The following is a 24,851-nucleotide window of genomic DNA, read 5'->3' as shown; positions in this document are numbered from 1 at the left end:
GCACACGGGAGGTCGTGCTGCCTTTTTCAGGGATGGTGGACGTCGGTACCTGCAAATACTGTTTGATGCCTAGAGGCATGTGAGGAGTCACGCTATGTTCACCCGGTATGGTAAATCCTGGTGCCCATACCACTATCGATGTCCAGAGACACACGGGGGGTCTTACCGTATGAGAGTTTTAGCGGCCCCTACAATATTGTAGAGGGAGATGTCGACGCCTACAATACTATTTGTGTCAGGTGGCTGCAGAGTACTGTTTTGTGCAGGGTATGGTCCCTGGTACAGTGGGTTTGACTTGTGAGCCTTGCTTTGCCTTTCTCCGCACGTCTTCTGGTTCCTACCGAGCGGGCGTCCCCGGTTGGAGGGCTCCAGTCGGCTCTGAGTGCGCCGGTCGGAGAAGAGTGGTGAGCAGGATTCCTACGAGCCCCGGTCGGAGGGACGCGGGGTCGGAGTCGGAAGTAGGGCTCGGGGCAGGCCTTCCAATCAGAGAGGCCGTCCGAAGGCGGCTGAAGCCCGAATTGAGCGCTCCGGTCGGAGAGGTGGGCCGAAGTAGCTGACGAGCGGGCGTTGCTCTTCTTGGGCCTGGCCTTCCGGTCGGTTGCTAGACCGTTCCTTTGCCTTGTTGTTTTTAGACTCGTGGGCCGAGCCTTGGCGCAGAAGCTGGTCCCCGAGGTACCCCGGGTTTACAAACCCGACACGTGATGTTGGCTCGAGCGCTACTAATTCTTTAGCGAGTGAAATGGATCTTAGTTACTCCCTCTGTTTCAAATCGTTCCGGCTTTTCTAGATATACTATGCATCTAGAAAAGCCCGGACAACTTATAATTTGAAAAAAGTATTAGGGTTAGGCTATAACTAACTCCTAATAGAAAGAAGGTTAATTGCAACAGTTGCCTGAGCGTGTTGCAACACAGCCATCCTGCCAGACATGGTCTCTTGTCACTTTCGGTTTCTTGCTTTACTAGAAGAAAACACCTAACACGTATAACTTTAATTAGAGGAATGCCAAAGACCATAAATATGGTATTATACGACTGTCTCACAAATGAAAAAGGTCACCAGGTATTAAAGAGCTTATCGCTATTGTTCAAGAGAACAGCTGAAAAGCAGTTGACATGACATTGAGTACTAGACTGATTGCTTTCTGAGGTAAAGGAATATTTGTTCATAAACTTATTCAGATAAATGCACTTGTGATCCTAGTGGCTAGACGGCCCATCTGGCATATATGCAGAGATGCAATTAAGAAACCAGCATTGCTGGCATATATGCAGAGATGCAATTAAGAAACCAGCATTGCAAGATCGTGTATTATAAAACGACTGAAACGACGTGAAAAAGGAGGCCTCGAATAGATGCTGCATTCTTGTTTTCAGCTTCATGTATTGCACACCCAGCTGCGGATACGATCAATATAATGGAGCAACCTAGCTAGCGATACGGCCGGTGAGAGCAACATCACACCCGAGGTATATATATATGGACGTCTTGTCATTGAAAAGTGGGAATGTGGGATAATATTAAGAGAAATGGAAAAGCAAACGATGGCATTACAAAAATAAGCAGCAAGCTGTGTAGTGAGAGGATCAAACAAACAAAGCACTCTTAACACCAGCATATATGCATGACAGAATAGTAGGCAATGTAATACAAGAGTCATGGCCGTTGCTTTCCCTACCCCTTCACCACTAGACACGTACTCCCCCATGGCCATCACACTATGCCCGGTCCACATTGCAACCCTAACAATCATATTGTCACCTTCACAAATCATCTAGAATGTGCAGCAAGTACTAGTAGGTTGTAGCTGCTAGCTCATGGGGTCACAGGCAAGCAGCTGATTAGCTACCTTTTATTTGAACAAACATACATTAAGACTTAAGAGGAAAAAAAAGCTTGCCCAGCTAATTGCAGATCAGGTTTGTAGGATCGTTGGTTGGTTGGTCTTATTTCGTTCGTTCAGCCGTACGGTTAGCGCCGGCGGGCGGCGGTCTCGCGCTGCGCGTTGAAGTAGACGGCGGCGACGGGGAGGCCGAGGTCGTTCTCCTCAGCGAACTGGCGGGTGCTGAAGCGGTCCTTGGACGACGGCGGGTTCACAGCTTGCCGGCGCTTCTGCTGGAACAGCACAAAGATGAACCTGTGGATGCCAATGTATGGCTTTGGGGCCTCGTAGCTCACCACCTCTCTCCCTGCATGTATATATGCATGGCAAGCATTAGATGGAGGAGGAAAGGAGTGGCGAGGGGAAGGAGAAGACAAAGAACCGGTGATTGATTTGTACACCACAACCCTAGCTTTTTACCCATTTTTCGCCCTTCTGAGGCTCTGTACTCTCCCCACCTCAAAACTAGCAAGAACTAAAGCAACACGTACAAGAAAAAGACTTACCAAAAGAAGCATCAGTAGTCCCAGGAATATCAGTAACAATCCTGCCAGTGCCAGTGTGTGGTCCAACAAAAAAACACACCTGATTAGCTACATATATATCATTCTATAAATGCCTTGAATTAATATGAACATTTATAAGACCATGCATGCCACTCCTAACTCCGGCTTTGTAAAATATATGCATGCCCGAATCTCAGTTAGCGCTAGCTAATCGTGGCCGAGAGTCAAGCTATAATATACACACTATCTTTTTAGTCTTCTATGATTACTTTATCTAGGAAGATACACTATCTTGCATTGATTAAATTACCAGTGAAGGTGCTCCCTCAGGCAGGGATCACTAGGTCCTGGAACATCAGGGTCAGTCATCACCAATGTGAAGAAGGACCTGAGGTCGCCCCCTTGGACCTCAACACGCGGCTTGGCGGCGACTGCCGAAGGGAAGAACTCTTTTCCGTTGAAGACCTGCTTGTTGGAGTTGTAGGTGACCAACATATTCACCGTGGGGTTGAAATGGTCCAGCACCTCACCAATCACTTTTCCCAAAACGAGAGGCTCCAACACCCTTGACATGTCTAACAGTACAGTTGAAGCAAATCTCAGCTGAACCTAATAACCTACGATGATCAGCAGTTGGTGTTTTGTGCTTCCTAAATGGTGAGGTGCAGGAGAGCTTCAGTTTGCTATGTGCGTGTGTTGTCAAGAGGCCAGGGCGTTGGCCTCTATTTATAGACATGAAGAGACGAGCCTTATCTATCTGTTTGGCCAGCTATATATTCCGAGCTGAGTGTGATGGATCATCATCATATATTACACACCTTTCAAACAGAAGTTCTTAAAAAGTTCAGGTTGGAGCGTCTCTATCGTCTTTCACGGTGGCTACTATATATCATAGATTAACATGTTAGATTGTTATATAGTCCCAGTCATTTTCTTCCAGGTGTGATGTCGACTCTGCTGGATTATAGAATAGGAGCATTTGCATGCGGCACACAAGTTCCTTATTATCCAATATATTCCAATTTCCACATCTATCTCAGATATTTATTCTCTTCAAAAGATTTATGGGGCGTTCAGGCCGAAATAATTAAGTGCCTAGAATCCACATTTGGCAAAATAGGAAAATGATCTTTATTACATCCATATTATTATAGTTTCTCCGGTGGACACAGATCAACTGATCAGGTCCTTCAGAGATCAAGCGAGCACCCGGAAATATGAGGTCTGTGCCCCATATACATGCTTTACTTCTGTCTAATGAGGTGTGAAACCAGTTTGGAGATTCAGCTATGTCTATGTGTGTACCTTGCACCAAACAACAAATCACATCACACTTTATGTTTTCGGTACAAAAATGATAGTATGTATTTGTATGAATTTAAACTTGCATTGTGGAGTTAATTGAAGACATGCTTAGTAGTGTACCAAAGAATCTTCACTAAACGTGCATTTTATTTTATTTTCTTCAGAAAATCTTAGAGACATAATATAATGTGTGGTAGTTAATGTAGGAATGGTGTCAAAGATGGCAGCTTGTTGATTATGCTAGTTCTTTCGGTTATATTCTTTGCCCATCCTTTTATAAAGAAGCATACAACGTTAATGTGAATTCTCTCCATTGATTATCCCTTTATTTACATGTTTTTTTTTGCGTTGAAACCCATATTTTATTTTTGCTTTTTGCAGCTGGAGAGTGAGCTTGGGTATTCTCAAAGCTGCAGCACAACTGCACCCACGAGCATCTTTTTCTCTTGAGGTAAAAAAACGAGTCACGCTGAATCGCCAGTCTGCTGAGCTATGGGCTGCAAAAGAACATGCCCTAAACAGCATTGCACTTGCGCGAACTTGCCACTCCTGGTGATTATTCCTGTCAGGCAGGTGCAAGAGGAGGGCATAAACTAAGCTCTCAAGTGGGCTAGGCCTCCCTCCACTACTCCACAAAGTGGCCCTGTATCGAAGTGCTCTGCTCGTAACACTTCTTTTGAGGGAAAAGGAGATCCTCAATCATGAACTCTTCATTAGGCAAAGGTTAGTGCTCTTGTTTCCATAAATAGTAGAACCACCACCAAGTACATGCATGTCCTATATATAGTTTGCATACGCTAATCTCTGTAGCAATATATACTTGCATTGCATGCTAACTTGCTATTAGTATCAAGGGTGAAGTTGACTGCTGGTTCATTCACTTGTTTTCTCATCATCACAAAGTCACAAGGAAATTAAGTGGCAACGTAGAGGCCAAACCATCGCCAAACAAACTGAGATAAACATGTAACCCAACCGAATCTGCTCTAGACAAATTGACATTATCTCATCCGTCTTTCTAGCTACAAAACACCTAACAAAAGGAGACCACCCACCATAAAGATATACTAGTAGTTTATATTATTCCTCTTATCTGGAAGAGGTTATATATAGGCTTTGAGATGGCAAGCATATTTTTTTCAAATCACAGTACAACATAGTCGCTCGTATAGTTCTGAAGGCTCAAAATTGAAGAAGTCACCACAGACACTTAGTTTTCGGCGGGCACGTTACCTACTAGTAAAAGAATGACGCCGTTAAATCCTATAATAATTCTAGAAAATACGAGCACTTGTATGAAATCGAGGACACCTGAGTGGATAGGTTTCACCACAAAAAACCTAATTAGCTGATCTACATTCAGTTTACATCATGCCCATTCTTTCGGTTACCGACAAGTGAATTTCTTTGTCATTGCATTGAAAAGGGCCAGTGAGTTGTAGCACCCAAGGAAGTAGAAAGGTCTGGTAGTGTAGGATGACCATGGCCATGGTTGTGTGACCTCGCTCGTGGCGTAAATGGATTCGGTTGAGCAAAGTAGGTGAATTTTTGTATCTTGGCCCTTTTCAAAAAACCTTTTTATAAATAGATCCCTCGATAAACTTTTTCCATGAATAGACCCAAAGCACAGCGTCATAGGACGGTGCGTAGACGTAAGTGGCATGACGTCATGTCAGTGCACGTTGAACCCCTACTACGTTAGCTATGATGCTTGGCGTAGGAGCCGACAGAGCTCGGCGTCACATTAGTTAATGCCGAGCCATAGACCTCGGCGCGGCCCGACTCAATGCCGAGGTATGGGCACTTAAAGCCACGTTGGCCCTCTGCTTCTTCTTTCCCTCCATTCTTCCACACCCACGCTGGCTCTCTGTTCTCTCTCTCCTCCCCATGAATCGTAACCTCTAAATCTGGCCCTAGGAAAGCTGTTCTCGCGTGACATCACTTCCCTGAGGTACTCCTCCTTGCTCTCTTTCATTCTGTCTGGTTGGATTTAGTTGCATTGGTCGATCGTTTTTGGTAAGGACCCTAGGCTAGGGTGGTTTGGTTGGCTTTTGTGGTTAATATGTGAAATGTATGTGTTCAATTGTTTATTTATTCAACTATGATATACTTCATAGCAGGTTTTGTTTCGTGATTTATGGCTACAATCCTAAACTAGTTGTGCATTGGTGGTTTAGGTCTAGGTCTGTAATGTTGGGAGGACTAATGTTGTAGCCAATTGAACTGTGCGAAGTATTAGCCAATAATTGGGGTTATATGTTGTTGCTTACAATATTGTGAAGTATTAGGTAGAACGGATATTGAGTAATTAGTTGTATGAAACTAACGAAAATTTTGGTTAGTGGATGGAAGTATATTTTTCTGATTATAGTTAATGATATGAGCTTGGTATGTGACTACATTTGTTGCATGATGGCTATAGATGGATAAATTAGTGAGGTTATGAAGGGATCTGGCAAGGGCTAGAGGGGGGGGGGTGTGAATAGGCCCGTTTTCTAAAATTTACAAACTCCATCGAAACTGTTAGCAGATTGCGAAGCCTCCGCGTATCCCCGCAGAGGTTTCGGACAGATGCACTGAGCCTCCAAGCAAAAGAGCAGAAATCTAAACACAACGGAATTGAGTGAATGAACTTTGAATCTATTGTTATACCAGCCTTCGTGGAGAGTGCGTGGACCTTCTCAAAATGGTGGTTGCGCCTATAACTTGTGGAGAAAGTAGATCAGATGGAAACTCTAAAAATGAATTCAAACACAAGTGATAGCAAAACAAGCACAACACACAAGAAACAATGATTTATCCTATGGTTTAGCTTGCCACCAAGGCTTGCCTAAGTCTACGTTGTTGAGGGAGCCACAAAGACATAAAGTCTCTTCCAACTCCCACCTCTTCTCAAACACACCACCAAAGTAGTGACCTTGAGGGTTCCACTAAGTCAATGCGGGTAATATAAATTTCGTGGAGCACCTCACAAAGCTTGGAGTGTTACATGGGCATCCCCTAGCAGACTAGCAGCCTTGCTTGAAGAATAACAAACACCGCGAGCACCTAGGGTTTCACCAAGTGCTCAAATCGAGTGGAGCTTGATCTTCTTTAGCCTTTCCTCTCTCTACTAACTTCTAACCCTTGCGCAATGATGAAAAAACGTTGCAATAGGCCCAATTTGGTTGTAAAAGGCAGATGTTGTAACCAAATCGCGTTCGTTGCCAATGGTTGCAAAAAGTCATGTTGCAATAAGGTATTGCAACCGTTGCTAGTTTGGCGTGGCAAGTGTTGGGGTTTCTTGCAACCATAGTTGTCCGTTGCCGAGCATGGCAACAGGACGTTGCCGCAACATTCACGGTCGTGGCAATATAAGCACTTGCCACGCCCGTCTTCGTAGCAAGAGGTGGTACATGCAACGATGGATAGCGTAGCAATAGAGACAATTTGCCACGAACAACATCGTTGCAATAGTCTGTATTGCCACACTATAATTTTGTTGCCTAAAGTATTCTTGCCACGACCGTTATGCCGTGGCAAGTACACTATTTGCCACACAATTTTATTCGTTGAGAGAGGTCAAACGTTATTGCCACGATGGTTGTGCCGTGGCAATAGTATGATTTGCCACACAATTTTATTTGTTGCGAGAGATCATATGTTACTGCCACTATCATTGTGCCGTGGCAATAGTATCATTTGCCACGTAATTTTATTCGTTGCGAGAGATCATATGTTATTGCCACGATAGTCATGCCGTGGTAATAGTATCGTTTGCCACGCAATTTTATTCGTTGCCATACATCGTATTGCCACGCAAGTGAGTTCGTTGCCATATATCATATTGCCACGCATAGCAGCTCGTTGCATAGTTTGTATTGCAACGCTAGTAGCATTTTTTTTGTGGTTTAATAAATCATCATTGCAAAAAACAATAAACATAACAAAAGCAATTGTACTCACATATATTAATTATAATTCATCATTCAATAAGTTGACAAACGTCACTGAAAGTGAGATCACCCTCTCCTGCTCCATCCCATCCCCTGAACCAAACAACACCTTAGAGAAGTGTTCATTTGCTGAGATATTGGATGCATACCTTCACGTAAAAGATAATCTTTATTGCCTGACTTCTTAATGGTAGCAATATTCCAACATGAACACCCTTTTATAAGTTTTGTACATCAATACATTAGTTGTGTAGTTGGTGTTTGGCTAGTCTGTTGCTCACTCTGAGGTTAAATAAGATTCACAATGACAACATTAACACTTTTACACTAGCGAGAACTCTTGGACCGTAATTTTGTTTTCGGTTTCAGGGTTGGGGCAGCATTATAGGCTACAGAGACAGCTACAAGCCTATAAGTCATTTCTTTGGAATCTGATCTTGAGTCTGACGTTGATCAGTCAATATACATTTTTGGGCTAGAAAGGACAGGATCCATCATTATATCAAACTGCTCTAGCTGGTTCGTGATTACGTAAGAAAATAGCTCATAGTTGAAAAGAACTAAAGACGTTCACTAGTGAGAAAAGAGTGCAATCAACCAGTGCTGCAAATGGAAAAAGTTTGGTTCCTACAAGCTGCCGAAACTGCTTTGCGGACACAGAAGCAGCAGGATGTTGAAATAACGCGCCGGCAAAAGCGTCAAACCGGATGATGCGAAATGCTAGACGCTTTATCATTTCTGTCACATGCTAGCTGCAGGGAATGTTCTCTGTTGAGTTTGTTCTGAAATAGAAAAGGCAAAACTAGTGCAGGGGAAGTAACAGAGCATTCTTGAAAGTTTAAAGCGAAAAGCCACATCATCAAAACGGTAGTGAGGCGATGTATCCATGACGCGTAGATCATCAGTGTGCAAATATGCCGGGTTTGCATAATGTGCTCTGTTCAAAGCTGGGAAAAGAGAGAGGTCAGATGGTGCGAGGATCCCGTTTTTTTTTCATGCTTCACCTGGTGTCTTTACTGGCAGAAGAAGCTTTGCTGTGGTATTCCGTCAATCATTCTCCGTGCAATCATGTCAGGTTGTATAATACTTTGTTCAGATTTGGAAAAAAAAAGGACAAACTGGTGGGAAGAGCTCATTTGGGGCTCCTGCCGCGGCCGTTTCTTTGTAGTAGCATAAAGTGAATGCATCGAACCAGTCATAAGCTAGTGCAGGCATGCCATTATTAGGTTATATAAAACAACTACCCAAGAACAATGATGGATCCAACAGTCATAAGCCCAGGAGTATTTGTTTTCCCTGATCCTGCCTTCTGTCTTTCAATGCAGGCACTTGTATTACTCTCTTCGTTTTTTACACGTCGTATTAGGTTTGTCCTAAGTTAAACATTCCTAGTTTTAACCATTAATTTCAAAAAATTCATGTAATTTCACAACATATAAACTGTATATTATAAAATATTTCTTATAGCAAATCTAGAAATACAAATATTATATATGTTGTCCATCTATGCATTCTTCTTAAAACTAATAGTTAAAGTAGAAATATTTGACTTAGGACAAACTTAATATCTATTACTTATATATACTCCTAAAAAATACGATGGGTTTCGTCCACCAAAGCCTTCGTGCGTGCGCTCCCTACGTACGGTTCCCTCCCTCCCGTTCCCTCTGACTAGGAGTCCGTATCGATCCTGACTTAAGGCTCGGTATATATTTACGGAAACAAATATAGTAATAATCTTCTATCTATTCTATATATACAAAAAAAAAACCGTCCAAGGTTGAGTCGGAGGAAGCGGCCGCCGGCGGGCTCGGGCTCCCAGATCTCGTAGATGCACCCACCTCCGATCGGCGACGTCGGCGTCGCAGCAGGCCGGGCCAACCGCCGACCTGGAGCAGCTTCACCATGTCAGCCTCGATCGATCGCAGCACCTGCCTCCGTGACCAGGGACTTCGTGCCGGCCCGCACCGCCCGATCGCATGCATGGCGCTCTGAAACCGGAAATAAATTCGGTGGGCGATGGGTCGCACGCGTAGCGGTGCCTCATCATCTGCAGCCCGGAGTTCCGGAGCCTCCACTGCTCCGAGCGCTGGTCTTCGGCAGCGCCATCTCATATTCTCATCAACGTTCTGGGAGCATGTGAGGCCGGCAGAGCACATTTGGCATTAGATTCTTCACGCACCGTAGGTTTGTACATTTGTATATACACGTCCATAGCTCCTTACACAGTTTACTAATCTAAACTTGGGATAAAGATGAGGAGAAGATTTTTCAACAAGGACGGTACATAAATAAAGAGATTCAGGATCCAATGACACTCAGATGAGGTTTATAAATAATACAATTTCAGTTAATGTTGATTTGGACGATTTACACACAATGAAAGTATGCTTATTAATATTTATAAAACTTTTTTTTCCCACTTGACCAAGTTGCAATAACTAAATATTGCAACATAACCTGATCATGATATACATTTGCCATGTTCTTTTACAGTTCCTTTTGTGGATTATTACTTGATAAATAACTATAAAAAAAGAAGACCTCAATGGATTTGAAAATGGTTTAGGGTTCCCAATACAAAAGTGTTTATTAGTTATTCTAAAAAATTCTGAAAATGATGAAATCAGCTTAAACTGCATGATATAGGTGACAAAGATCATGAAACGGGCTTTGTATTTTCTATGCAACTAGACTTGTATATTTCTTAATATGTTTGTCTAAGCTTCAACCACGTGCATTATTATAGGCGTGAACAAAAATTTATAACTCGTGCAACGCACGGGCACATATATCTAGTTACATGTAAAAAAACGAAAGAGTAGTATTTTGTCTGTGCCATGACGAGTTCTTTTTTTACGAATTGCTAAGCACTTTTTCTTTAAAAGGAAACAGAAGTTTTAGACCGGACGGCTGCGGTAAGCCTAGGATTACCCAATATGAAGTCCCCACCAGACTAGAAGGTAATTTCTATTTGGCAGGATTTCTTGAGGCGTTTGATCTATTTAGCTTAAGAAGAAATAGCTCTGTGACAGAAGGTCGGTCCAGAGAGAAGAAGCTATTTTTTTTACTACTTGCTTATGCTTGTGCATCGTAACAGGAAAAATTACACTATGACATTTGTATTTTGCGCATGTGTTGTACTTGTAGCATAACTGAAAACGATGTTTTGAGTATGATCTTCGCAATATTCTGTTTACAATTGATCGTCACAATTACATGAGTGTTAATGAAGTCATCACAATTAGCACAAAAAGCACATAATTCCCTTTTTAACACCGGTAGAGAACAGAACTTTACTCCTGGTGGGGAACCCCCTCTAGTCCCGGTTCCGCACCCGGGAGCAAGCATCCGGGACTAAAGGGGGTCCTTTAGTCCCGGGTCAGGAACCGGAACTAAAGGGGGACCTTTAGTCCCGGTGGGTAACACCAACCGGGACTTAAGGTGCCTCCTGAAATGCCACGAGGCCGGCACCCTTTAGTCCCGGTTGGTAATACCAACCGGGACTAAAGGTTATTTTTTTTCTTTTTTCTTTCACATTCTTCGTCAGGTGCATCACGTTGATCGAGCTGCGGACCTCTAGGACTTGCCAATATGGTAGGTCCCAAAATATAGACTTCTTCTTCCACATGGGTGCGTAACCGTTAGCGTCGTTTGGAACAGGTTGGCTGCCATGTCCTTTTCCAAAGACGACTTTCACATCACTGACCATATCGAGTACATCCTCACCGGTTCGGTTGCGAGGCTTGGTCAGGTGGTCTGCCTTCCCTTTAAAATGCTTGTCTTTCTTTCTTACGGGGTGATTTGCAGGAAGAAATCGACGATGGCCAAGGTACACGACCTTTCGACATTTTTTCAAGAATACACCTCTAATATCACCGAAGCAGTGTGTGCATGCATTATATCCCTTGTTTGACTGTCCTGAAAGATTACTTAGAGCAGGCCAATCATTGATTGTTACGAACAACAATGCTCGCAGATCAAAGTGTTCCTGTTTATACTCATCCCACACACGTACACCTTCTTTATTCCACAAAATGAGAAGTTCGTCAATAAGTGGTCTCAAGTACACATCGATGTCATTGCCAGGTTGCTTCGGGCCTTGGATGAGCACAGGCATCATAATGAATTTCCGCTTCATGCATAACCAAGGAGGAAGGTTATAGATACTTAGAGTAACAGGCCAAGTGCTATGACTACTGTTCTGCTCTCCAAAAGGATTGATACCATCTGTACTTAAAGCAAACCTTAAGTTTCTTGCGTCATTTGTAAACTCTGGGAATTCTCTGTCGATTGCTCTCCACTAGGACCCATCAGCAGGGTGTCTCAACATATTGTCTACCTTACGGTCTTCTTTGTGCCATCACAATAATTTTTCATATTCTTTGTTTCTGAACAGACGTTTCAAGCGTGGTATTATAGGAGCATACCACATAACCTTGGCAGGGATTTTCTTCCGTGGACGTTCGCCCTCAACATCACCAGGGTCATCTCGCCTGATCTTATACCGCGATGCATGACATACCGGGCATGCATCCAATTTCTCGTACTCTTTGCCACGGTACAGGATGCAGTCATTAGGACATGCATGTATCTTCTCGATTTCTAGCCCCATAGGACAGACAACTTGTTTTGCTTCGTAGGTAGTGGCAGGCAATTCATTGTCCTTCGGAAGCATCTTCTTTTGGATTTTTAGTAACTCTCCAAATCCCTTGTCAGATACACCATTCTTTGCCTTCCATTGCAGCAATTCTAGTGTGGTTCCCAACTTTTTCTGCCCTGCATCACAAGTTGGGTACAACAATTTCTTGTGATCTTCTAGCATCTGCTCGAACTTGATCTTTTCCTTTTCACTTTCACATTCTCTTTGTGCGTCACGAATGACCTGACAAAGATCCTCAGCCGGCTCATCTTCTGCGGCTACCTCTTCTTTAGCTTCTCCCATTGCAGTATCATTGAAGCACGCACCATCGGGAATAATATCATTGTCGTCCTATTGTTCTTCTTCACCTTCTTCCATTACAACGCCGGTTTCTCCGTGCTTCGTCCAACAAATATAGTTTGGCATGAAACCCGACTTGAACAAGTGTGAATGAAGAGTCCTTGAGCAAGGATATTCCACCGTATTCTTACATATGGCACATGGACAGCACATGAAACCGTCGCGTTTGTTTGCCTCGGCCGCACGTAACAAAGAATGCACGCCGTCAATTAACTCTTGGGAGCGGCGATCAGCATTGTACATCCAATGCCGGCTCATCTGCATTACATGACATAAATACCATATTAAAACCTAGATCATAATTAATTATTTATACAACATGCGTGCCACCACAAAATATACAAATTTATGAAAGCATCGCTACAATATAGACAATCCCAACTACCACTAAAAGAACTAAAGCTAAAATACATTTCAGGAGCACAAGGATTTCGCGACCAATCTCAACTAAAACAGACAGATCCCCCGATTGTGCAACATCTTTGGGCTTCTTCGGCTGGATCACTGCATCATTAGCCGCAGTATCTGCCTGTTGTGCAAGATATTTTTGCACGAGTTCAACATACTCTTCCTCCCAGTAGAAGCCTGAACATCGTCCACTGCCATCCCACTAAAATTAAAATAAAAAAATTAGAACTTTAATCACAACCATCATGAAAATAGGTATAAACTAACCATAATCATTAAATACGATAAAATAACTCACATTGCAATCCGGACACTTGTAGAAGATACGATCCTTGTTGGGACCCTCCTTCTTCACTCGGTACTCCATCACAATCTTCATCTCATCACGACACTTGCCACATGGAATGAGAGGGAGGCCCGGCCTAAGTCACTTTGGAAACCCATGAGAGGCCGAGAACCCAGAAGCAGTTGCCATCTAGTCTCTATACTCATTTTTTAATACACTATAAATTTCTAATTTTATAAACAAATAAAATTAAGAAACTATAAAATTATCTATATCTCTAAACAATGATATTTTTAATGGTCATTGTGTTCTCGTCTTTTACTGCGGCAGGTAAGTAATTCACATGATATTTCCATAAATTAACAGAAGAATGGGAGTGTACACACATAACAATCGATTATCGTTTATATTTATATATATACTACGTTTGGGTACGGTGATTGACAGACTACTGCGATGATATCGGGACGTATGAATAAATAACCATCCGTACTAGTTGACCTTGCTTACGTGATCATCTCGGCAAGCATTTCTCCACCGGACGGCACCGTACTTGGCCACGGAAGAGCTCCGATTCTACGAGGAAGGGAACACGGTCTTCCACGACCGTTGCCGCTCTCCCTTGTAGAATCAAAGCTCCTCCTTGACGTCCGTTACCGCTCAGCAGAGAACATGCTCACCGAAATGAACACGGTCCGCTAGTTCAACTAGCTACTTTAACCTTCCTTCATGTAAATATGCAAGCTTAAAGTGATTTTGAGCTCAAATTGCTTACAAATGAAAAAAACCACAATAAATAACCATATATATATATATATAGTGAACTTAAGCTCTCAGGCGGGCTCGGGGAGGAAGAAGACGGCCAGCAGGATTTATAGCTCAAAAACATGTTTTAATAAATAACCATCCGTACTAGTTGACCTTGCTTACGTGATCATCTCGGCTAGCATTTCTCCACCAGACGGCACCGTACTTGGTCAAGGAAGAGCTCCGATTCTACGAGGAAGGGAACACGGTCTTCCACGACCGTTGCCGCTCTCCCTCATAGAATCAAAGCTCCTCCTTGATGTCCATTACCGCTCGGCAGAGAACATGCTCGCCGAGCTGAACACGGTCCGCAAGTTCAACTAGTACAGATTTTCTATAATTTTCTAACTATTTTCTAAGTTTTTCATTTCATAAAAAGTTAAAATAAAATGTTTAGTCGTGGAGTCCATAGAAATGACCATATTTTGACCTAGCAACGCATTGTCAATTGTCATTGTGTTGCATTACACCTCGGACCGGACTCCAGACAATAAAATACTATGGTCGGTCGATGCCGTTCTTTGTCGTACAGTCGCACGACGACGGCCGATGGACCCGTTCAACCACCAAATCTGTCAGGCCCGGCTGTTCGGGCATATCGTCAAAAGAGAACGGATTTGCTTCCTATTGCACGGCCTTGCATTGCATCTGTCATACCAGTCGGAGGCACTAGTCCCTATACTCAATTTTTAATACACTATAAATTTCTCATTTTATAAACAAATAAAATTAAAAAACTCTAAAATTCTCTATATCTCTAAACAATGAAGTGTGCTATGCATGCTACAAATGAACGGTGAATACTAGTTTTTAATAGCTACTTTAACCTTCCTTCATGTAAATATGCAAGCTTGAAGTGATTTTGAGCTCAAATTGCTTACAAATGAAAAAAAACCACAATAAAGAACCATATATATATAGTGAACAAAATGAGATAAGACAATGGTGAAAAATGAGAGTATGAGATTGGTAACCTTTACAACTGAAGAATCGACGGAGGAATCGAAGAAATCGATGGAGGAATTGAAGAATGGATGGAGGAACAATGGAGGGAGGAAGCAAGAACACTAGTGCAGTGAGCTTCAAAATGTGCTGAGCTCGGGCTCGGAGAGGAAGAAGGAGACGGCCGGGATATAAAGGGGGGACCTTTAGTCCCGGTTGGTGTCTCCAACCGGGACTAAAGGTCCCTCCCAACGGCTACTGCGCTAGACAGAAGTGGCAGGGACCTTTAGTCCCGGTTGGAGCCACCAACCGGGAGTAAAAGTCTACCTTTAGTCCCGGTTGGTGGCTCCAACCGGGACTAAAGGCCCCTGCCACCTTTGTCTGGCGCAGTAGCCGTTGGGAGGGACATTTAGTCCCAGTTGGAGCCACCAACCGGGACTAAAGGTATCTTTAGTCCCGGGCGCAAAAAATGCCAGGACTAGAGCCCATTTTGGCCGAGGATCAAAGGTCTGTTCTCTACTAGTGTAAGTGAAATTGAAGCAACCAAGTTCTTACTATAGTAACCACACACAGGCCATGGGTTATAGTTAGGGATATTTGGAATAGTCAAGTTCATTCTAAAAAACGGGCATAGTAAATTATAGAACAAGCAGGGCATGTTTGATGGACTAGGACTAACAACAAGCCCTATTAACTCATGTATATATACGATGGAGTAGTGGACTAACAATTAGTAATCCTGTCATGTATATATACGATGGAGTAGTGGACTAACAATTAGTAATCCTGTTAGCTCATGTACGTGGACTAATGGACTAATGACTATTTGTATCTTTATTAGTTAACCTAGTTGTTAGTTTTACGGATCCAAATAGGGGCTAAGACATTTTTTTGCATGACATTAGATATTCAACCGTAGATATAGCATATACTCCCTCCGTTCCAGTATATAAGGCGTAACCACCTCTGGTTTAAAGACCAAGGAATGTATTTAATTCTCTCTGTCAACACTAGTGTTATTGCATCGATATACGTGTGTCTAGAGAGCATGCCTTATATTATGGGACATGGATAAAAAGTGATTACGCCTTATAGTTAGGATGGATCAGTAATAAAACTCCATGATATGGAGAAACTACTTGATCACTACCCATTAGGTTATATAAACAACTGCATCTCATGGGATAATTAATGCACTTGGAAAGAGTTATAATAACTCTTGACTAGTGGTTACTGGAAGCAGAAGAAAATGAAGCACATAGGCTCACTGAACAGAATCAAAACAACAGAGAGATTAGGTTGTGTATTACAACAAGCTAGAGCAAGTGTTTCTACACTCCATCCACCCTCTCAAGGCATTCATGACGTCCAAGCCAAGGTTAGGATAGACACTACAGTGCATCCTTGTGACAATTAGGCCATAGAGTGGTTAGGTTGTGTTGCCCTTGTATCTTGGTGATCCGAAGTGCTTGAGGACTAATTTGTGGTCTTCTAGTGAAGGTGTGGTGGGATTCGAGGCGGTGACCCTTTATTCTTCGCATAGAGCAGTGTCATATCAGTGTGTGGGAGATGACTGTAGCAGAACTGACCAATTTATAAGAGCACAAGTACAATGGCAGCCCACAAGCAGTTGCACTGTCATACTTGAGCCCATATAAATTCGGTAGTCCGTCGAGTACCACGAAGGGTCTCAATTAACCATCAACATACAACCAAGATCGTACATGATTCCATGTTACATAAAATTCACAAATACAGTTCATCCATCAGCGTACGAATTCAGGTTATTACAAACCAAGTTCAAGTAAAATAGTAGCGGAAGCAAATTAAAAGTTTGAAACCAACATCTGCAATATTGTTTAAATATAGTGCCAGTTCACGATCACACTTCCACAAAAGCATAAGAGAGGGATTAATAAGAGATGCCTGCCTAGGGCTTACTCCTCATCCACGGCAGGACAGAAGTAGTTCTTGCAATAGCCATAATAAACTGTACCATCTACAACAATGAGAATAAAACCCTGAGTACAAGAACGTACTCAGCTAGACTTATCCGTCATAAACAAAAATAAAGTGACTCCAAGGATCATGCAAGGCTTTATAAGTGGAACTAGCTTGATGATATTTTGCATAAAAAGCTTACCAATTCAAGTATACAATTATAATTCGGTCATCAAGTTAATTATAGCTATTCATCTCTAGATTAGCAACTGGCATGTGCCAAACATGTGGTATATCATTTAGTAGCATACAATAGTAACCATAGCCAGTATAATAATTCCATGTTCATCATAACCATCATTCCATAATATAGTTACTACGTGTTGGGACTAGCCAAGTTTCTCACTATCCGGGAGAGATGGCGATTCCAATCGATTTCAACCAGCTAGAAATTTATTCCTAACACAAACCTAGGTAGACCAGATCAAAGGTCACCTTAGGTCACCTTTGATACAACTCAGGTCTTGTCAATAAAATATCATCGGCAGTCCTCCGAGGGGTATCCCACGAAGGTAGATTGATTGGCAGAGAGGCGTGTAATCAAGAACAAGAAGGCAACAGAGACACACGAGTTAGACAGATTCAGGTCATCAGTATGACGTAATACCCTACTCCTATGGTCGGTTAGATTGTATTGGCTATCATATGATATTACGTGTGTTTGGAGGGGGTCCCTACCTGCCTTATATAGTCCGGGGGGCAGGGTTATAAGTCGGTTAGATCTGAGAGATAACTAGAAAGTAATAACAGATTACAGGAATCATGGGATCATATGTATCCAAACAAATCTCATAGTATCTTCAGGATATCTTCCCGGTGTCTTGTGGAAGGCACCGAGCAGTGTCGTGCCCTACAAGGCTTCGTCTTGTGGGCTAGGCCACCCCTAGGGGCGCAACCCATGTGGTTTGCCGTGGGTATCCAGGGTTGTACTCCCCACAGCTAGTCCCCAAGCGCCTTGTACCCGTTGTGCAATACCATCTTGAGCTTGTCCGAGCAGGTGCGAACGAAGCCGAGCAGTCAAACTCATGGTCCGACCACCATGATGAGTTGCCGAGAAGTTGTGAGCAGTTGCCAAGCAACATGAATCATCGCCGAGCAGCGCGAACCATTGCCGAGCAGCGTGAACCGTCACCGAGCAGTGTGAACCATCGCCGAGCAGTGTGAACTATCGCCGAGTAGCATGAGCCGTTGTCAGGCAGTGTGAACCATCGCCGAGCAGTGTGAACCGTCACCGAGCAGTGCAACCCAAGAATGGCTTGCCATAAGGGTGTAAGGAGTTCAAGTTCAGAATCGAAAATTTCTTCACAGTGGACCAAGTATGCCCACTTAGAGTCTGACCACGAGAAAGGGAGATAGTCTTCTTCAGCTTCAAGAAGCGCAGAGTCTTCCAAAATAAAGCAAACACACTCACCACGAGGTGAAGTGTGCCCACTTAGTCCCGTGCCTAACAGTAGATGACGTAGTCACGTGGTGCCAGGGTCCAAAGTGGAAGAAAAGTAGAAGACCAGCCGCGCAGGTGGCCAGTCCCTTGGTGTAGCCCCAAAATGAGAAAAAGCACATTCACCGCAAGGTGAAGTGTGCCCACTTAGTCCCCGAGCCTGACAGTAGGTGATGTGGTCACGTGGTGCTAGGTTTAGAAACAACAGTCAACAGAAGAAAATCCCCAATGCGGTGAGGAACCGAGACATAATGCTGACACAGTCCTCGAGCCATAAGAAGAAATCTTGGAGAAAACAAATCATGGAGAAAATACCGGAGTAATGGTTGTACAGTAGTAATTACTGAGCCGTAACGGTTGGCGGAGAAGTCGGCGAATATTCGGTGAGCCATAATAAATTGCGGAGATAAATGGGTGATATAGGCCACGGTTCCGTGAAACCCCAGGTAACGGCCTAGCTTGCTATTGCGGAGAATTTGGAGAGGCGCCAACCATGGGAGAGGTTTCCCAAAAACCCTCAAATGCGAAAGGGTGGGGGGAGTGCTTTATAACTACGTCGCCGCACCCGCGCTCCCACCTTTGCCACTTTGCCATTTCATCTTCCTCCTCTACCCTCACGCTTCTAGTTTCATAGCAGCACATGCTTCCACCGCTAGCCCCAATCCAGATCTGAGAGATGGCGCTGAAGAGGGGAGTTGTGAACCCAAAGAAAGCAAGCCCAAAGAAGGCGAGTGCCGAAGCCAGGTGTGACGAAGAGTGGGTGCCATCGCACACGAGGGAGGCGGAGCTCAACAGATTGGTGGAGGTGGACGTTCTTCCTGACCGTGTCACCGCCGGATGGTGGCTAGCCCTCGATGAGCCCTTCCCAATGCCTCATACCAACGAAGCTATAGTGTTTGAGGACTACTTTTAGCGCGGATTAGGTTTTCCTGTTCATCCGTTCTTGATGGATTTGTTGGAGTTCTAGAGAGTCAGTCTATGCAACCTCCACCCAAACACCATATTTGACATATCTATCTTCATCCATTTCTATGAGGCGTATCTTGGAATCCTTCCCCACTTCAACCTCTTCTGTCACCTATTCTAGTTGAAGAAGAAGGACGTCGATGGTTCTAAGGTGGTCGGCGGTGTGTATCTTCAGCTGCGCGATGGAATGGCGGGCGAGTACCTTACTGTGCTGCTAAACATGTCATTGAAGGGGTCGAACGCTAGGTGATTTTATATGAAGCAGAGCCACCCTACCATCCACCACGACGCCGACCACATCCTGGAGAGCTAGAAAAGCTGGTCGGAGAGGCCAAGCAGTGCTGACATGGAGCAGGTGAGGGAGCTCCTTGACTTAATAAAGGGCATGAGAACCAATGGTGCACTGGTGGCAGTGAGCTTCATAGTGTGCCGCATCCAGCTCTACAAGGAGAGGGCCCACGTGGGCTATGACTTCAAAGGCGACATGGACGGTACCCAGGAGAGGATGGAGATGCTGTCGAGGGACGATGTGCAAGAACGAGCCACAAAGCTATTCGCTCTATTTGCCTCTTTCAACGTGTCGGGGATGATGAGGCCCTTTAACTGCAAGAATCTGCCTCCTCAGGTAAATATCTCAATTGTTTGTTCTAGATACTTTTTATCTTTTGTCGTTGCCGAGAAGTGGACTGATTTACTTATGCGAAGATCCATTCATAGGATAGAACGGTGTACTTCTCAGGCATGCCAAGGGGTGATTAGCCACATGTAGTAGATGCCCGGTCGCCAACACAGCCTAAGGAGGGAGTCGTTAGCATCTCGTCGGAGTCTGAAGTCATGGATGCTGGTCAGACGGAGAGTCCATCCCTAGCATCGAAGAAAGTCTAGGGGAAGAGGGCCATGGTAGATGAGCCGGCCAGAAGAAGAGAAAGACGGCGGGTGCCGCTCCCCTCAAGTCGAGCAACATCTCGCTTGGCGGTGACCGAACCACTCAGATGCAGAGCGCCATGATGTCCGAGTGGTTGGATGATGATGAAGTGCCAGTGGCTCCTCCACCGAGCACTCAGGTGCCTTCGTACAACACGTGCGCAAAGGAGCAATCGAAGGAGGGGAGGGAGTCCTCGAGTAGTGGGCGATGAGAGTCCCCATGCAGCAGGCGAAGGGAGTCCATGAGCAGTAGGCGAGGGGAATCCCAAAGCAGCAGGAGGAGGAGAGGCCGACGATAGAGACCGCGAGACCTCCACCCCAAGGCGTAGGAATTGACCCCAAGGCCATGACTTGAGGCTCGGGTAGGCAGTCCCAGTTCAGAAAAGTATACTGACAAGCCAACATGTAAGTATCCTTGCCTTAGAGTTATCTTGGTGTCATATCCTCATGTCTTTTGGTGACTAATGAGCTGATCTAATGCAGTGCGAGGTGTATGAAGGATCTAACCCCACCCATCCAGGCTAGTGAGTAGCCAGGTGCTGGCCTTGAGGCGGAGGCAATGCCGGTGGCTCCCATCTCGGAGTCCCTGGGTGCTCGGTAGCCGGCAGAGGAGTTAACCGCCGCTGTTGATGGACTTGTCGGTGGCGAGAGGCTAGCATCGATGGTGGATGGTTTGCCAACAGTGCCAGGGGCAACGACGGAAGCCACCTGGTCTTTGGGAGTGGAGGCTAGAGTCACCGATGCCACGTTGGAGGCCAGAGCGGAGAAACCTGAGTGCCTGAGGAGCAGATGGTGCTCCCTAAAGCATCAAAGGGCATGGTTGGACATGTTGTCCGCCCACGGAGGCCCCTGATGGTGCCTCTAGCTACAGCAGAGGAGGACAAGGTGGAAGAGATCGAACATGAGGAATCTCGACCCCAAGCTATCCGAATCCTCCCCAAACGCGGTGATGAGGTGGTGGTTGTTGAGGAGGACACCACCAGGGAGCTCAAGAGACTGGAGACTGCTCTTGTTGGAGTGATAAAACAAATCAAGGTAAGTACTGCATCTATAACATTCATCTTTGACGTTGGAGATTGTTGTTCTTCATAATCTTGGCATTTTTGTAGGGGATAACTTAGACTGCCGAGCAGCAGTGCCAGCTGATAAAGAGGATGGAGCCCCTCACCGAGGAGAATGAAAAACTCAAAGAGGCGATGAAACTTATGGAGAAGAACATCTAGAGGGCCCAGCGTGAGAGAGACCTTGCCAAGTCCAACGCGCGGGACCTAGAATACCAGAAGGGCGTCCTATCCGAGCAGCTGATGACGACATCTGAGCAGTTGTGGGGCAAGTTTGAGTAGCTAGCCACCATCTCTGAGTGGCTGACAAGTGTGTTTGAGCAGCTAGAACGGAAGTCCGAGCAGGTCAAAAGTGTCTTCGAGCAGAGAAAAGGTATGGCATATCGGCGAACTTGTTTTGCATTGCTGAATTATTATTGGTGCTGACGACCGCTGTGCTTGTAGAGCAAGAAGCAGAGCTTGGCCAGCTATGCCAAACCATCGAGCAACTCTGAGAGGAGAAGGCAAAGGAGTCACGGCGAGCGGACAAACTGGCTAAGGAGCTAAAGGGTGAGTACTTCCTAGTCAGAGTTACTGTTGAAGTAGTTTCCTTGCTTGATGGAACCTTGTAATACTTGCAGACTACCATCGGAGGGTCAAGGCATAGTTTGATGGGCTAGAGCAGGAGGTTAGGATCCAAAGGAACAAGTTCGACGCCATAGTCGTTGGAGTCAAACCGGTGCTCGACTGCATCGATCTGGAGGTGTCTCCTTAGTCTAACGGCAGGCCACCATGTCCGGACACCATCATTGAGAGGTGCAAGGCGGAGTGGGAGAACTTCAAGATCTTCAACCACGATGCCATTGTTACCATCGCTACTCATGCCCTTGTGGTGGTTCGGTCCCACTACCCAACCGTTGACCTTCGGGCGATAGGGGCTGGATTTGTAGGAGGGATGGGTGAGGCGGAGCACCAGCAGCTAGAGGATGAGGTGGAGGACACGACGAAGAAGCTGGCCGGCAACCTGTTCGGCGATGGCGAAGCTTGGTGATCTGCTCAGAGAGTTATGCTATATTAACTAGAGAGAGTAGTTAGAATGTGCAAGGGCGCAAATAGACATTTATGTATATGTATAAATGTTGACATGTGCATGTTTATGCAGTTTGTAGTGTTGCGGTGAAGAAATCATTGTAGTATTAACCCTAACATAAATATACATAGTATAAGTAGCGTCCGAGCATTTAGTTCATTACTAAAATCTTTGGCCTTAGCTAGACCATAGTCCATAACATTGAGCGTGGAGCCCGTGCACGTGTAGGAGGAATAGGCGTGACCAAGAAACCATAGCCGACCACCCATAACGTAGAGCGCAGAGCCCGTAGCACGTGTAGGGAGAGATTGGAGACTGGGTCTTCTCCATAGAGAACAGCGCAAAACATGTGCTGCTCAGCTGCTAGCGAAATAACTTGGAGATAAACATAGTATAAGTGGCATCCGAGAAGTTAGTTCTTCATTGAGCTCTCGGTCTTGGCTAGCCCATAGTCCATAACATCGAGCGTGGAGCCCATGCACATGTAGGAGGAATAGGCGTGGCCAAGGAACCATAGCCGATCACCCATAACGCAGAGCGCAGAGCCCGTAGCACATGTAGGGAGAGATCGGAGACTGGATCTGCTTCATAGAGCATAGAACAGAACGTGTGTTGCTCGGTGGTCGGCGAAACATTTTGGAGATATGGAGAAATGCGGCGGAGTGTTTATGGTGATCACATGTTGGAGATATGGAGAATCATGACAGAGCAGTTATGGTGATCTTGTATTGGAGTTCGTTAAGGAGTAGCTTAGAGCTCGGTGACCGTAAGTGGAGATTAAATCATAATGGAAAAAATGGAGACAAATTTTGGCGACCAAAACTTTATTCATCATGGAGTGGAGAATACATATCTGGAGCGTTTGAAGGATAGAAACATATAAGGTGCTCGATGTGCCATGAATTGGAGATATCAATTCTGTCCAAGTCACATAGCCGATAAGACCCTAGTTGGGTAACCTCCTTGATGATGTAAGGCCCTTCCTAGGGGGAGGAGAGCTTGTGCATCCCTTTGGTTTTTTGCTTTCTATGGAGAATGAGGTCGCTGACAGCAAATGAACGACCTTTGATATTGCGGTTATAGTACGCAAGCCTTCTAGATATTTGGCTATGCAGACGTAGGTGATCAGGCATTCCTCCTTGGCCCTGTTAATGTCCTCTGTCCGAACAACTACGCTTGCTCTTCATCATAATTTTCCACCCTAGGTGCTCGGAAGGCAATGTCCGCTGGTAGTATGGCTTCTGAACCGTAGACCAAGAAATATGGAGACACACTAGTGCTACGACTATCTTGAGTGCGCAATCCCTAGATCACAGCTGGTGGCTCTTTGAGCCATCTACCCAGATGCTTTTCTTCTTTCTGATATAGCCTCTTTTTGAGGGCATCAAGGATCATGTCGTTCGCTCGTTCGACCTGGCCGTTGGCTCTAGGATGGGCAACAGAGACATATTTAACAGAGATGCATCGGTCTTTGTAGAAGTCCCAAAAATGATGACCGGTGAATGTGGTTTCGAGGTCGGTGATGATGCTATTCGGGAAACCAAATCTATGGATGATATCTTCGAAGAGCTCGACTGCTTTCTTTGTAGTGGCCGAGACAAGCGGTTTATACTTGATCCACTTGGAGAACTTGTCGATGGTGACATACACATATCGAAAACCACCTAGCGCTGGCTTGAAAGGCCCGATCATGTCTAGTCCCCAGCATGCGGAAGGCTAGGAAGCTAGGATGGTTTGCAGTTCTTGTGCCGACACATATATTTGCTTGGCAAAAAAATGACATTCTTCACAACATTTGACGAGGTCTTCTGCATCAGAGATGGCCATGGGCCAGTAAAAACTAGCTTAGAAAGATTTACCGACCAGGTTTCTCGAGGCCGCGTGGTTACCACAGGAACCAGAGTGAATTTCAAGTAGTAGTTTCACTCCCTCTTCTTGGGTGATGCATTTTTGCAGTATCCCTTCCTTAGCACTTTTCCTCATCAAGTTGTCATCGACCAACACGTAATGCTTGCTTTGATGGATTAGGCATTTGGTTTCAGTCTTATCGGCGGGTACTTTAGCGCTGGTGAGGTACCTAATGAACTATTCCCTCCAATCGATGGCCGACAAAGGTACCGTAAGTACCAGCTACTCGATGGGGGGGGGGGGGGGAATCTCTTGAACTTCCTTCTCTTCCTTAATGGATGGCACCAAATGGTCTTGAATGAAGACCCCCGATGGAATCACAGCGCAAGAGGAGCCTAACTTGGATAGGTGGTCGGCGAGCTGATTTTGATCTCGTACCACATGGTGGTACTCAATACCATAGAATTTCTC

At 44.8% G+C, this 24,851-nt stretch overlaps 1 protein-coding gene across 1 annotated transcript; it reads right to left on the bottom strand.

Annotated features, from left to right (window-relative positions):
- Positions 1-1,593: 1,593 nt before the first annotated feature.
- Positions 1,594-3,093, bottom strand: LOC136463437 (protein SELF-PRUNING-like). Its single transcript, XM_066462436.1, has 3 exons — positions 2,699-3,093; positions 2,389-2,429; positions 1,594-2,189 (listed from the first exon to the last, which is right to left on the bottom strand). Exons 1-3 carry the CDS (start codon positions 2,959-2,961, stop codon positions 1,972-1,974), a joined length of 522 nt encoding a protein of 173 aa, XP_066318533.1. The 5' UTR covers positions 2,962-3,093; the 3' UTR covers positions 1,594-1,971.
- Positions 3,094-24,851: the final 21,758 nt, after the last annotated feature.

This window comes from Miscanthus floridulus, chromosome 7 (assembly GCF_019320115.1).
Source record: "Miscanthus floridulus cultivar M001 chromosome 7, ASM1932011v1, whole genome shotgun sequence".
In the NCBI taxonomy this organism is placed as follows: domain Eukaryota; kingdom Viridiplantae; phylum Streptophyta; class Magnoliopsida; order Poales; family Poaceae; genus Miscanthus; species Miscanthus floridulus.
The sequence above is the reverse complement of the archived record's forward strand: the minus strand, read 5'-3'. Positions and strand labels throughout refer to the sequence as shown.

Bases quoted from the DNA above. Each gene is read 5' to 3' on its own strand.
- LOC136463437 (XM_066462436.1), bottom strand. From the start codon at position 2,961: ATGTCAAGGGTGTTGGAGCCTCTCGTTTTGGGAAAAGTGATTGGTGAG. The intron at 2,430-2,698 runs GTAATTTAATCA...TGGCACTGGCAG, and splicing joins CTGAGGGAGCACCTTCACTG to GATTGTTACTGATATTCCTG. The intron at 2,190-2,388 runs GTAAGTCTTTTT...ATATACATGCAG, and splicing joins GACTACTGATGCTTCTTTTG to GGAGAGAGGTGGTGAGCTAC.